We start from the raw sequence: 15,172 nt of genomic DNA, 5'->3' as shown, positions 1-15,172 counted from the left end.
GCATAGTCTTGATCATGTATTTATTGGGCTTTAATTCCCAAAAGGTGCAAATCTTTGCACATCACTAAGACAATAATAAAAAACTACCCCTAACATTTGCAAGGAGGATTGGGTCGTGTCTCATGTTTATATTTTTTTCATTCCCTTTTTTTCTCTATATGATATTTTCATTAAGATTGTAGTTATGTGCTTCAAAAAAAAAAAAAAGTAGTTATGTGCTCTTATAGTTAAGATTGTAGTTATGTGCTTCATAACAAAAAGAAAGTAGTTATGTGCTCTTGTAGTTAAGATTGTAATTATTTGCTTTATGACAAAAAAAAGTAACTTTAGAATATAGAGAGCTATTAGTGATAATAAGCGAATCTCTCAAGGTGAAGTAGAGGCTATCCACACTTTAAAGTAACCTTGCATTTTTCCAAGTACATGGATGCAAAAATTGCCCTTAAATTTCTTTTCAATAGAGCCTCATAAGCCGCAGCTAGTGCTTTTGTGCATACATGCACTCTTGTTGATTAAGAAGGTTTGATAACAACACAATGAGTGATCATCCTTTGTAATGGATTTGGTTAACAAAGGCTTCTGATATTAGACTAGAACATCAATCTCTACATTATATCTTCATGTTATTCCATTCTTCCTTCAAATGGCCTCATTGTCTTTAGAGTATGGGATCATTGTCTATACTACTCTTTATGGAATACCATTTGATTTAAGAAACCAATGATTAGGAATCTCGAACTTATAGCTTTTGATTGTTGAACACTATTTGCTCTCTCAAAGATGTATAATTTAAGAGTATGTACTCTCAATATGTTGCCTTTTCTTATTTTTTCCTTCTTGAGTTCTTATTTTTTCCAACCTAAAGTAACATACTTGCGTCAAAATTATAAAATTTTTACTTTTGCCTTTGTCTGTAGTCTTGATCATGTTTTACATGCATGCCGATAGTTTGCACCACATTTGCCTTTAATAGTTTACATTTGTTCTCTCTGCAATCCCCATAAATGAGATTTTTGTGTTCTTTGTGACGTAGAAGGTTCTCAAGTTTAAGGTGTCTCTTTGTCTTCGATTGATATAGTACATGAGTTTGAGGGCGACGACAAGGAGGCAAAGAGAGCTAGGCTAGATTGTTTAATTAGGTTGATTAAAACCAAAAGCTGATGTTAATTGAGATGGAGGGGGAGGTGATAAATTAATTAATTAATAAGAAACGTGATCTCATCTATTGATGTATCCACTTTTAGGACTTCCTTATAAAATTAGACATACACAAACGTGATCTCTTATATAGACGTGATCTCATCAATTTTCATATATCCGCTTCAAAACAATCCTCCCATGCACGTTTCCTTATCCGATTTCTGTTCGAAGAAGAGTTTCCTAATGACAGGAATCGACGTGCAAACTCAAACAGAGTACCGGGATAGCGAATCGCAAGCCTCTTCCTTCCATCTTGCCGTTCTTGAGCCTTGGCAAACCGCCCGTCCCGACCCTTGGATCCTTGAAGGTTCGCCATCTCCCATTAATTAATCGGTCGTAAACCAATTGGGCACCTTTTATTTCATCCAAAATCGAGTCCGCATTACCGGAAAGAGTCCTCACACCCCAATGCCACCTGCAATTCCATCCCATTGCACGGTGCAGTTTAGGCTTGCTTCAAATTAGGCGAAATCTCAAGCGCACTATGTATCCCTTCGTGCGTACACTTTGGTGCTCAAAACTTTGTCTCATTTGCAGGTTGCCCTGTAAGTTTCAGAAGACAAAATGGCGCAGAATATTTACCGGAAACCAGAAAAGAGCCATCCAACCTTTTGTTCGCTAGAGGAAAAGAAAAGAAATCTGTCAGAACAGCCCCGTTGGTTTCTACCGGGAAAATTACAGAGCAAGACACTTTCACCAAAATCCTGGTGCTGGAGACTTCTCGAACTATTGACGTTTTTTGCCTGAGGGTCTCATATATAATGTGTCGATAGATAGACTGTTACTATTAATGAAGCCACAGGGAACTCGACTGAATTCTGTGCACTTTCGCAGGAAGAGAATCGTCACGTTCTTGAACCTTTCACATCATTGCCTCTGCACGGTATGCTCACGGCTTCAAATACTGCTCACCGTACGTTCAACAAAAAACAATGTAAACGTGTATAAATGATGTGTGGACTATCTGATGATGCTAAGTAATATATATACATATACCTAGATGAATCCAGGAATTTCCCAAACTCATCCACAACATAGTGCAGTTAAGTCATCAGTGCCCAACAGTGGGTGTAGACCATAGTATAAAAATATGCTCTCACACATCCACACACCCACACATACTTGAGCATCCATTTATACAAAGTCTTTGTACTGAGTTTTTGTCGGCACTCCGGAGGTGAAGGGCAAACTCAGCCATGATGAAGGCTAGCACTAAAGGAGAAGGCTAAAAAAAAAGAAGTCAAAATCTCTTCATTCAAGCTACAACTGCTTGTGAAGTCTAAACTTTTTCATTTAGTCTCTCCCAAATGAGCATCTAAATCTAGCTGATAGGGCAACAAAAGAAAGAATTATCACAATACCAACAGGCCGCAACTTGGATGAAAACTTCACAAGGTGAAATTTGCATGTCCGCTAATACTGCTAAAGCATAAGTAATGTATTAGGTCCTCAAATGAGCTTCAATGTTGAGAATATATAGTGCATGTTTTCTCTATTGACCAGCTCATCTTGTTAGTGCTGGATCCTCAGATTAGCTTCAGCATTTGTTCACAAGGTTCTCTATTGTGCATTGACGTTACAATGACATGCAATGAATTTAGAGGTTTGAGATGGTAGTGCACAAGGGACCCCACCGCTCTACATTTGTAAGCTCGGCCTCTCCATAGTATGCCTTGGTGCATTGTCAATTGTTCTAGAACCAGGTCCTTTCCGATTGTATGAAGCAGAAGGGTGTAATGAAAGCCAAACGTTGGCCAAGTTATTGGGGGTTAGCATTACTAGCACTTATGGATGTTTGTAAAATAGAGAGGTCAAAAGGGAATAATGAGGTACTATATAATTACCATCCCCCCATTTGCAATGGATCTTTTGATGTGACTCCTACAATCCAAATCTCTCCTGCTTCCTCTCCAACCATGCACTCTATCTCTACCACCTCTTTTTTTCTCTCTTCTCACCTCTCACTCCTCCCCCTTCCTCTTTCCATTGTCCCATTCTGCCCACTTCTCCGAATTTTCCCTGTCCCCTCATTTTATTGGTATCAGAGCACTGTTTTGGGCTCCCTTTCTTATTCAGCTGACTTCACCTTCTTCATCTCATGGGCATACTCCTCCCCCTTCCTCTTTCCATTGTCCTAATTCTGCCCTCTTCTCCGAATTTTCCCTGTCCCCTCATTATATTGGTATCAGAGCACTGTTTTGGGTTCCCTTTCTTATTCAGCTGACTTCACCTTCTTGAAGATCTAGCCATTGCAAACAACTCCAGGCACACTCCCAAAACCTCTCATGGTATAATTTCGCAGCTACTAAAAGAACTGGTGGACAGGCAGCCAAGTCTTGCCTCCTCGATGAATTCACAGCAGTATTTGGGCCTCCTGCATCAATTCGCAGCAAGGTCTTGACCCCTTGAATTAATTCACAGCAATCCTAGAGCACTTTAAAAGGCTGGAAACCCTTATTGCAGCAGGTAGGCAGACCTCTGACGGCTGGAACACAATTCGCAGGTCTCTCTCTGGACAGCTCACTTGTGCAAACAGAAAGGGATTCTTGTGCTGGGATCAATTGTACCACAGTTGTGAAGGTGTGGAATATATGACAGTTTTGAAGAACAATGCATTGGGCAGGATGATGCTTTGGTGTGTCAAACAATTTTCCTAATCTAGCCTCTTCACGGATCACGGGAGCAGCACCATGATTCTCCTCCCAGCCAATTCTTGCTAAGGCTCACAGCGAGGCAGAGAGCTACGTTATATCAATCCACATGAATCAAATCCTCCTCTTCTCTCTCTAGCCTTAGCAAACCCCAAATCCCTAGATAGATCTAGATGCCACATGTCATCCATATAGGGCCTTCCTAATGCAACATTTCACCCCTCTCTTGGGATGCATTTAATTCCTTGCCCCTAGGCACAATCTTAGCACTAGGCCCTTGGTCTCAGATCTATCTAGTCTGGTGCTATCAGCCCTCACCTAGGACCTTGACATTAAATCCCTCCCGATCATTTACACGAAGCGCAAACACATATATTACAGAGATAGATCCTTTAAGGGAAATGTCGACTGATTCTTCCGAGGTCATGCTACCTCGGCTAGAGCGTAACATTCCTTCCCTCTTCAGACATCAGCGTCCTCGATGATAAAGTCTGGGAACACTCTCCGCAACTGATATACAGATTCCCAGGTAGCTTCGGATAGAGGCTGACCATGCCATGCAACCAACACCGTGGGTATCTTCCGATTTCGTATTTGCATTGTTCCTCGGTCCAGGATTCTTGTTGGTTTGCGCCTTGCAATATCCTCTATCTCCTGAAACAAAACCACACCTTCGATTAGTGAGTCACTAGTATGTAAAAATTTCTTTAAACGTGAAACATGAAAAACCGGGTGCACCTTACACCCCTGTGGCAATTCTAATTTATAGGCTACACTGCCTATTCTCTTTAGAATTAACCACGGCCCACAGTATCGAGGTGATAACTTAGCACACTCTCCTGAAGTCAACGACTTCGAGTGCGAAGGAATTCTGAGAAAAACTTTTTCTCCTTCTTCAAATACTCTTATAGACTGATTTTCATCCGCATACACCTTGGCTCTATCCATAGCCTGGCGGAGATTAGCTCTCGCAAGTGCTAGCATCTCCCGCATCTGAACTACAAAATTCGCGGCACTAGGCACTTTCTGAGGTACTCCAACTATAGTCGGATTGGCTGGTCTATAACCATAGTTCAGCTCAAAAGCTCAAACGGACTGAACCCAGTAGATGAATGTTTCCTATCATTGTAGGCAAACTCCAACAATGGCAACCACTTGTCCCATGTATGTTGCCTCAATGACACATATGCCCTCAGCATATCCTCTAAAGTCTGGTTGACTCTCTCCGTCTGACCATCCGTCTCAGGATGATCCCCACTGCTCATTCCCAACTCCGTCCTTAGTGTCTCAAATACCGCTGTCCAAAAATGACCGGTAAATCTGACATCTCTGTCTGACACTATGGATCTAGGCAATCCATGCAGACGAAATATATGTCTAATGAACAAATCCGCTACTTGCGGGGCACTAACAGACTCTCTAGTCGGAATGAAGTGAGCCATCTTGGTTAGACGATCAACCACCACAAGGATAGAATTATACCCTCCTTGCGTTGCAGGTAGCCCTACAATAAAGTCCATGGAAATGCTCTCCCACTTATTTAGTGGTACTTCCAAGGGCTGTAAAAGTCCGGGTGGCTTCACCCGCTCGGCCTTACTTACCTGACACGAGAAACATCGTGTCACATATTCATGAATATGCTTTTTCATCTTTGGCCAAAAGAAATCTCGCTTCACGAGATCATATGTCTTCTCGACACCTGGATGTCCCGCACACGGGCTATCATGGCACTGTCGAATGACTCTCTGCCTGAGATCATTCTGACCAGGTACTACAACCTTGCCATTTCTAACTAGCATACCATCCCTTATGGTATATCTTGCATAAGTTTGGCCTTTTCTGGATGCCAGGTCATCCTTTTCACTTTCCCCGGGTTTTAACACATGAGCCTTAGGCCATAAGCTCTGGACAAACTCGTCCACTTTTTGAATTTCTCTTATCTCGGTCATTAGAGCACTCTCTAATACCGTGAAACTCAGGTTGTGCATAATGCGAGACAACGCATCAGCTACCTTATTGTCTTTTTCTCTTCGGTACCGAATCGTTCTATTTACAGGTTCTGCCCCCGGGATCAGTTCAATCTTATGTTGAACTTTCCGCTCTGGAGGTAACCCATAAGGTAATTCATCCCTAAAACATTCAGAGAACTCCTCTGTTATAAGATTAGCCAGCTTGGCCATCTCACCACTTTGCGTAACATCAGTGCTAGTCGAAGAATCATTCACCGACTCTACCGATGCTGTGCAAAGGTACAAAAACTCTGCTTGAGCCTTTCTGATTTCCATCACGGAAACCAACGGTCCCTGAGGTATATCTCTTTCACCTCGCAAGACATAAAGCACATCATTCATCTTGAATTGATATACGTGCTTTTTCCAATCAATGGCTGGATTCTTCCTAGAATGCCACGCCATTCCCAGGGCTATATCCGCATGAGCAAGCTTGGTTATTTCAAAATCAAGCTTCTCAGCATAGTCCTGAATCTGAAGCTCCAACTGGGTAACCCTTTGGTCCCATACTTCAGTTGAACTTCCATCTGCCATCCTGACTGTGTACGCATAGTCAGATGGACTTGTCTTTAGTTTCAGCCTCTTCACGAGCTTGGAGTTAATCACATTGTGAGTTGACGCTGAGTCAAACAACACAATGACATCATGACTAGCCACTTGCCCTTTCATTTTAATTAACTCCGTATCATTGAAGGCTGTATACCCCGTTGCTGCGGGCTTAGATAGGATGTTATCAGGTGCACTCGTCACTAACTTAGCAACAGATACACATAACAAACAAGGTACTAACCTCTGAGAAGATCCCGCTAGCTGAATCTGCATCTCTTCCGCTCTGGGACTTCCCTGCATCTCCACGTCGCACTCTGAGATCACCATCTCAGCCATCTGACGATCTTTATTACGTGGACAATCTCTCCACTGATGAGGTTGAAGGCAACCAAAGCATAAGCCTTCTCTCCTCGCTTTCTCCCGTTGTTCTGGGTTCAAGGGAGATTTAGACCAAGCCCGGACTGCCATTGGAGTTACTTTCCTCTTCACTCCAATGGTGGTACTTGGTTTAAAAGTTTCAGCCGGTCTCGCCTGCTTGGCTTGACCACTCGGCTGCGAACCACTCCCTCTACTAGCCCACTTCTTCTTAAACCCAGATTTCTTCGGATACCCATACTGGGTTCCGACCTGTGCAAACCCACTTGGCTTGCTGCCCTTGGCATCCTCGTAGTTCAGGGCTATAGCTATTGCATCATCTAGCGTGTTCGCGTACTTAGCCCGAACTTCCATTTTTATTCGGTCATTCAATCCAAATATGAAATCTTTCACTTGGATTGATTGAGGCAGGGGTTCGTCAACCTTCATTACACTCTCTCGAAACTTATCAGTGTATTCTGCCACTGATAAATTTCTCTGACGAAGGTTCCTATATTGATCCCAAGCTCGGGATGCTTCGTCAGGAGGTAAGAAGTGTTTCCTGAACTCTCTTTTAAACCCCTCCCAGGTAGTGGATGCTATACCATCTTTTTGTTGTTTAATCCACCACCGATCCGCTGCCTCACTAAACATATGGGTGGCCTCGCGGATCTTTTTGATGTCATTTCTGATCTCACAAATGGCGAACGCCTCGTCCCATTTGTGTAGCCAGGTCTCAATGACATCGGAGCTACGGTCGTTCATCCGACCAGAATACTTTTCCGGTCTGTAATTGGCAATATTTGGCACTTTAGCCTTCCTAGGCTCGACCGTATGGACACTAGACTCCAGTTCCATTGGAGCCTTACCCTTCTCCTCTCGAGAAGGTCTGGCAAACATACTCTGTAACGCTCTCCTAAGTTCAGATTGCCCTGCGTTGGCTTGTAATTGTTGCGCTAACAACTGTTGCAAGGCATCTTCCAGCAATGCAATCCTGCCAGATAAAGTGTGAGCTACTGGGCGCGATCCCTGCTGGGTCGGCCGGACTCCGGATTCACCAGGGTCCCTCCTGGAAGCCCCCTCTTCTGCTTCCATTTAGTTCAGTAGGTGGTTTGGTTTGGGGTTTTAAAAAAAAAAAAAAAAAAAAAAAAAAACACCCCTAGAATACTGTAATCACAAGCTGACACAATTCAGTGTATTGACACTCTGAATACAATTCCCTATACTAGGGAATTCCTGCAATCCCACATTCACACTGATCAAGCATTTGATACAGGCATATATCACAGATGGCGCTTTTCCCTATACTAGGGAAATTCCTGCAGTCTAATTCTAACTGAAGCACACAGGCATCTGCACAGGCATAATATGTTCCTATAACATCGTAGACCGTAAACTCTATGCAAGCGGAACATCAACAAACTAACTCAAAAGAAGAAAACACAGAATTGACACAAGTGACAGAGAGCCCCCTGGTCTATGAACTCGTTCCCCAGTTAGATCCGCGAGATAGTCACGAATACAGATGTCCACGAAACCTGCTCTCTGATCGAAACCTGTATGAGGGACTCAGGCCAAAACTCTGTCACGGATCAGCCCGCCACGTACTGCCTGCTCGATAATCGTTACTACAGCAGGTAATTGAAACTAGTGGCCAACGAAGTCCCAACTAACAATCTGGCTACGTATCGCCCATCCACGGATCTCCCCGAAGATGAACACGAGCCATCTATTATTCCCGTCGACCGTGAGCCTGCGTGACCACCTAATTTCTCGGATCCGTTGGAGATAGAGCTTGCCTGTTTATTACAGACGCAGAAATTTGAAAATGAGCGTCGATCAATTTCTCCGTTAGACCCACGAAACACCTTGCATCTCACATCTGCGCTCTGGTCCTTCGACAACCGCTCGTATCACTCTGCGCTCCACGTCTGCACTGCGTCACCAGATACTATCGTAGCTCCCCAGTTGTCCGTCGTCACGGCACCCCCGTTGTGGTCTTGCTGTAGTCGCCCTATACTATTCGTTAAATGCACGCATAGACCTTCCGTTGAGGTAGTCCAGCGCCCCGCCGATTCGTAGGTCCGTCAAAACGTTACGGGAACCCCACGTCATCTCGCAGGCCCTTCGACGTCGACAGTCAGCAGTTCCTTCACGTTCCTCGCCACCTTCCGTCTGTCATAGCGTAGCACTAACACAAGTCACCGTTCGCCACTCGGGCTATCTAAGCCTGTATCTCGAATTCACACCTCTCCTCTTCTGTAGCCTTGAGCTCTGATACCAATTGTCAAACAATTTTCCTAATCTAGCCTCTTCACGGATCACGGGAGCAGCACCATGATTCTCCTCCCAGCCAATTCTTGCTAAGGCTCACAGCGAGGCAGAGAGCTACGTTATATCAATCCACATGAATCAAATCCTTCTCTTCTCTCTCTAGCCTTAGCAAACCCCAAATCCCTAGATAGATCTAGATGCCACATGTCATCCATATAGGGCCTTCCTAATGCAACATTTCACCCCTCTCTTGGGATGCATTTAATTCCTTGCCCCTAGGCACAATCTTAGCACTAGGCCCTTGGTCTCAGATCTATCTAGTCTGGTGCTATCAGCCCTCACCTAGGACCTTGACATTAAATCCCTCCCGATCATTTACACGAAGCGCAAACACGTATATTACAGAGATAGATCCTTTAAGGGAAATGTCGACTGATTCTTCCGAGGTCATGCTACCTCGGCTAGAGCGTAACATGGTGGATGGACATAGTAATAATGTTGGTGAGCAGTTCTTGCAAACTAATATCTGTACACCCATAAAAGAGTGCATATGAAATATATGCACATGGAATTGTCACTGAAAGAAGGATACGGATGTTGATGAGGCAAGCATGATGCATGGGGACTTCGTTATCGCGGACAGCATGCAAACTATTCATTACACACCCAATAAAGTTTTCAGTCTTTGGGAAACATGTAGGGGAACAACTCACTATGAGCTTGTCTACAGCTACAGTAAGTCACTCCCACCTGTGACTTTGCCAGTGGGTGATGCCATTGGGCCGGCTGTTCAACAATTCGATTGAGACCAATATTTATTGCATCCATTTGGCATATCCCCCTCTCATGCAGATGCTTATGGGAGATCCACTTATTTTTCAGCCCTATTTCATCAAGATGCCTATTAAGAGCAATGGGCCTCAATCAGATGAACACCTTGTACAGGTTGATGTTGAAGGTCACATGCACCATAAGCACATGGGCTCACTGAGAGAGTAGGACATTATGTTGCATTGTCAAAGCTACACTATGCTTACATTGGCCTACCATCTGAGGTTAGGGCTTTGTCTTACATAGATTAGCAGGGGCCGGGTTGGACAGGTGTGTGGTAGACACAAGATATTTTGATGATCTACAGGTTCAAAGGAGAGACCAAGGATCCTAATGAGCTGGAAGAATGGCTCTCAACATTGGAAGGATATATCCAATGGATGATGAGGAAAAGATTCCTTATGATGAATTTGCCATTCCCACACCTGTTTGAAGATGAGGACTTCAGCCCTACACATGGGCAGCTTTCAAAGACCTCATGGGTGTCATGGATAGATAAAATTACAGTGATACATACTACAGCCCGAGGCTGAAAGCCTTACATGTGAGGACTAAAGATCCTTGGAATGTTGAGAAAGGACAAGAACTTCTTGAACTGTTTGAGCCTGAATAGAGCCACTGTAATGAAGATGATTTTCAGTATATTGCATTTGTGCAGGACAACATAGCCAAACATGTAGTGGATATATGGAAAAGCAATGAATGCTTCCAATGTAAGCAAAAGAGGATAGTAAGGCACACAGAGGTGTGCAAAGTAGACTCCATGGAGTGCTGAGACAGCCAATGGCTATGTGATAGTGAAGCTTTTGATGATGAGCATGCTAGCTGGGATCAACGTGTACATGACCCAAGAGGACTTTTCCTTTTGACCCTGGTGGCGTTTGTTTTTTTATAGCAAAGGATTTTAACCACCACTTGAAAATTTTTGGACAAAATTATACTGAGCGGGGATGGTTGTAATGAAAGCCAAAAGCTGCCCAGTTACTGGGGGTTAGGATTATTAGTACTTAGGAGTATTTGCAAGATAGAGAGGTCAAAGGGGATAAGGAGGTACCATATAAGTGCCCTTCCCTCGTTTGCGATAATCTTTTGATGTGACTCCTACAATCCTAATCTATGGGGGTTAGGATTATTAGTACTTGGGAGTATTTGCAAGATAGAGGTGTCAAAGGGGATAAGGAAGTACCATATAAGTACCCTTCCCTCGTTTGCGATGATCTTTTGATATGACTCCTACAATCCTAATCTATACTCAGCTCTCCTCCTTCCTCTCCAACCATGCACTCTCTCTCTCTCTCTCTTCCCCCACCCCTTCACTAAGCCCTTCCCTTCACATCTCACTCCTCCGGCTTTTCTCTCTCCCTTCAGCTAATTCTTCCCTCTTCTACGAATCTTCTTCGTCCCCTTCATTTCAGTGGGCTTGGATACCCCGACCTAGCATCAAGTCTATATATCCCGATTCTTTCTCTACTTGATACTGCAACACTCTTGGCTTAATTGCTCCTGAAATTTCCATTCTGAAGGTACACTTGCTTCTTCATCCCTCTCAATGTTGATGACCTCATCCTTAGTCCAGGAATCTGAGTAACACTTGCTGTCCTCCACCTTTCTGTATCCACTTGAGCTACAAACGAGCCGTCTCCAAGGCAATCAACATGGAGGCACATCTTTGGATCATCCAAAGACTGCACAAGCAGCCCGTCTGCTATCACAGCAAAACCATATGTATAACAGCAAGCCACGACTGTTCAGACTTATTCTCTGACCTTCCTCCTCGTACAAACTCATCAAGGAGCTCTCCATCTTCCTGTTGGAATGGTCAGGAATGGTCACCTCCCCATCTGTAAGCCCCAATATGAGGAGAGCATGGGGTAGGAAGACCTAGGGCAACAAGACATGCCCAGAGGGAAAAGCTTGGAGAGGGGGTTGCCACATGGGCAACACCTCACAGAAAGGAAAAGACACATATAGGGGCTGCCACACGAGCAGCAAACAGGCTGCCATGTGGGCAGCATATTCATGGACTTACTTGGAAGAGAAGGCACCTTCTGGAGGGCAGAACAAAGGTGGAATGGCCACATGACTGTCCACGACTGGAGCAGGCCAGATTGTGTAGGGTTTCCAGAAGCTATGTGCTGCGAAGAGATGGTGCTGATGTCAGCAGCAGTACGGCTCAGTACGGCGCTGCACACGTGGCTGGAGAGAGCCTGGCAAAGGGCAGGAGCACATGGTGCAGCATGGCAGGGCAAGGGCGCCTGCAAGAAGGGCCTGTTGATGGCGGAACAGTTGCAGCCATCCAGCCCTAGAAGGACCCAAGGGTAGGGCCCTATACGGGCTGTCCTTAGGGCCTGGCAGCAGCCTAAAAGAGCCGCCCCAGGTCGGCCAATCAAGGGCTGCCTCGAGGTTGGTTTACAGACTACAAAGTCGGGCAGGGAGGGGCAGTCTGGTCGGCCCATATTCCCCTACCAGGTCGGTTTTTGCCAGCCCCCTTGGGGCCTATAAAAGGAGAGGCATTTGGCCTCATTCATTCATCACTTGGAGCAGCAGTTGGGGAGCAGACAGCAGCAGCAGCAAGCCCACCCTTGGACCTACACACAAGAGGACAAGGAGGCTGACATTGGGCTGCAGACTGAGCTCAAGGTGCTGCCCACCTGGGCTGGCTTCCGGACAGCAAGGTGGAAGGGATCTAGACAGAGAGTCTACATATGCTCGAGGTGGAGCATGCGGGCTCAGAGATCTAGAAGTGCTTGTTGGGGTAAAGGCACATTGCCACCCTTTTATTAAAGATGTGACACCTATGACTGTCTTAAGTCATAGGGTGAAAAACCTAATCCTAATAAAACCTATGAGTTTGTGGTGTGGCTCATCACTTTACACCCGCATCTTTTGTGTCACCCCTCTCTCTCACTCTCTCCCCGGTTGTACTTCTCCCTCATTCTTTCCCTCTCAACTGGTATCAGAGCCTTCATCGCTCCCTCCCCACTCCTGCCTACCTCTCCCCCTCCTTATCCCCTTGGGACTCGTGCCCTCAGCAGCGGCAGCAGCGAGCTCACATCGGAGCAGCAGCGCAGGGTAGCGCGGGCAGCAGCGCGGGGTAGCGTGGGCGGCAGCGCGGGGCAGCACCGCGTGCGGGCAGAGCAGGGCGGCGCGGAGCAGCGCCAGCAGCTGCAACAGCAGCAGCTAGCTGCTACCCGCTACCAAGCGGGCGCAGCTAGTGCGCAACACCGGCGCGCACCCAGGCAGCCTCAGGGCCTCGAACAGGGCGGCGCGCAGGGAGCTTGTGTACGGACGTACGGCCGTCCATACCGCCGTACGGACACCGTACGCCGCCGTACGGACTGAGTCAGGGAGCTGCCTCAGGGAGCTGCGTCAGGGAAGTGCATTTCGAAATTTCTTTTGGATCTGTACCCTGCACAGGTACAACAGGTACAGTAGTACCCTGCACAAGTACACAGGTACAGAAAGTACAGCAGGTACAGCAGTTTTTCTTTGGGGAAAGAAGAAAAAGAGAGAGCACTCTGCTCTTCACATTCCCGGCTGTTCAGTTCTTAAAACTGTGTGTTGAAGGTACAGCAAGTACCCTCCTGTCCCTCGTGCTTGAGGTGACTAGTACCACAGTGTGTGGTGGTTGCACAGTTATCTTGTTTCGGGAAGGTAATGCCTTGATTTTGCAGAGGGCTTTTATGCTTTTGCTGAGTGCAAATCTCAGCTTTTGGGTGACATTTTCAAAGGGCTTTTGCTTGGAAGCTTATGCAGTGTATGCCTTGAGGCAGTGTGGAGCCAGGGAGCCCACATTGGTCTTGTTTCCGCAGTGTATTTAGTGACATTTCTGCAGGTCACATTTTGTGTACGACACCTTGGAAAATCTCAGTTGAGCCACGCTTGGCCAGGGCGCATCCAGTTTACTCGGTCCCTAACTGTCCATCGTTGACAGTGCTCAAAAGATTTTCTCTTCAGTGTTTGTACGTTGGGATCTGTGTTGTTATTGTGTACACAGGCCTGTTTATGCATTGCATTGTCAGGTGAAAGTGCCAGGAGAGCGCTGTATTTTGTATGCTACCTCAGTGTTGAGGTGTTTTTCACTTGGTACAGGTGTCAAATCAAGGGGCTTTTGCCCAGATTTTGCTTGAGAGCACTTGGGTTACTGTTTGAGACCTTCAAATGCCTTTTATCCCCTTGGCAGAAGGGTGATTGCTTGGGATTTGTCCCATTTTCTGTTGCAGGTTTGTGACAGGCTGAAGTGTTTGGAGCCTCTTTTCAGTGAACAAAATAGTGTATGACAAGTGGTTTATGCATATACAATCAGTGCAATACCTCATCTGAGGTGGGAGAAGTGTCCAAGACAGCAGTGTTTTGTGCTTTGTCAGCTGATGATGCACTGTTAAAGCACTTGTGGAACAGCTGCAGCATTCTGAAATTACTGTTTTATGCCTATTTGAGCACGGTACAATGTGTCAGAAGGTACAGTAACTGGAGGGAAATTTTTTCTGTTTTGCTGCAGATTTTTTGACAGTAAAAACAGCACTATTGTGAGTGCTCCTGGCTCTTGATAGAGCAGGTTTTTTTTTTCTGAGAAATCAGAATTTTATTCAGTCTTTTTTTTTTTTTGACTTACAGGGAGTCAGGTACTTTCCTTATCTGATATGGCATCAGGGGGAAGTGAATCATCAATTCTGAACATAAAGAAATTGGAAGGGGCACACAATTATGCATTATGGGCAGAACAGTGTTTGAATGTACTTCTGCTTAAGAAGATTTCAAAGCCCATAAGGGTGAAGGGTGTCAAGCCATCTGGGATGTTAGATGATGAGTGGGAGGAGCTAGATTTGTCCGCGAGGGCTGCTATCATGCTTACTCTCAGTGATTCTCTTGTGTTCAATGTTCAGGCTGAAAAGACCTCTTATGGCCTATGGTAGAGGCTAGCAGAATTGTATGCCCAAAAGAGTTCAACCAGTAAGGTTTATTGGTTGAAGAAGCTGGTTGATCTTCGCATGAAGGAAGGTACAGCTATGACCTCACACTTGAGTGAGTTCAATGCCATCTTTACACAGCTGATTGCACAGGGGTTGAACCTTGATGAGGAGTTCAAGGCTACTTTCTTGTTGTGTACCCTCCCTGAGAGTTGGGACACTTTCAAGACCACCCTGTCTAATTCAAATGTCACTCTTATATATGCTGATGTAGAGAGCTCTCTCCTCATGGAGTAGATGAGCAGGGAGAATAATGCGGGCAGCAAGTCTTCAAATGCTTTACAGGTACAGGAAAGAGGCAGGACTCAGCAGAAGGGGAGATCTGCTAGTAAGT

The 15,172-nt window shown here is 45.4% G+C and overlaps 1 protein-coding gene across 1 annotated transcript in view; it reads left to right on the top strand.

The window, feature by feature from the left end:
- The first annotated feature begins 1,383 nt into the window (after positions 1-1,383).
- The window catches only part of LOC147897445 (uncharacterized), a 34,990-nt gene continuing 21,201 nt past the window's right edge, over positions 1,384-15,172 (top strand). Inside the window, exons 1-3 of the mRNA XM_087380020.1 lie at positions 1,384-1,507; positions 1,666-1,907; positions 2,035-2,083. Coding sequence (XP_087236146.1) covers positions 1,384-1,507; positions 1,666-1,907; positions 2,035-2,083 — 415 coding nt within the window. The remainder of the gene's footprint in view (positions 1,508-1,665; positions 1,908-2,034; positions 2,084-15,172) is intronic.

This window comes from Dipteris shenzhenensis, chromosome 10 (genome assembly GCF_047967505.1).
Source record: "Dipteris shenzhenensis isolate YYH24624 ecotype China chromosome 10, Dip_SZ_1.0, whole genome shotgun sequence".
NCBI lineage: Eukaryota > Viridiplantae > Streptophyta > Polypodiopsida > Gleicheniales > Dipteridaceae > Dipteris > Dipteris shenzhenensis.
Note: the sequence above shows the minus strand (reverse complement) of the source record. Positions and strands in the feature narration are given on the sequence as shown.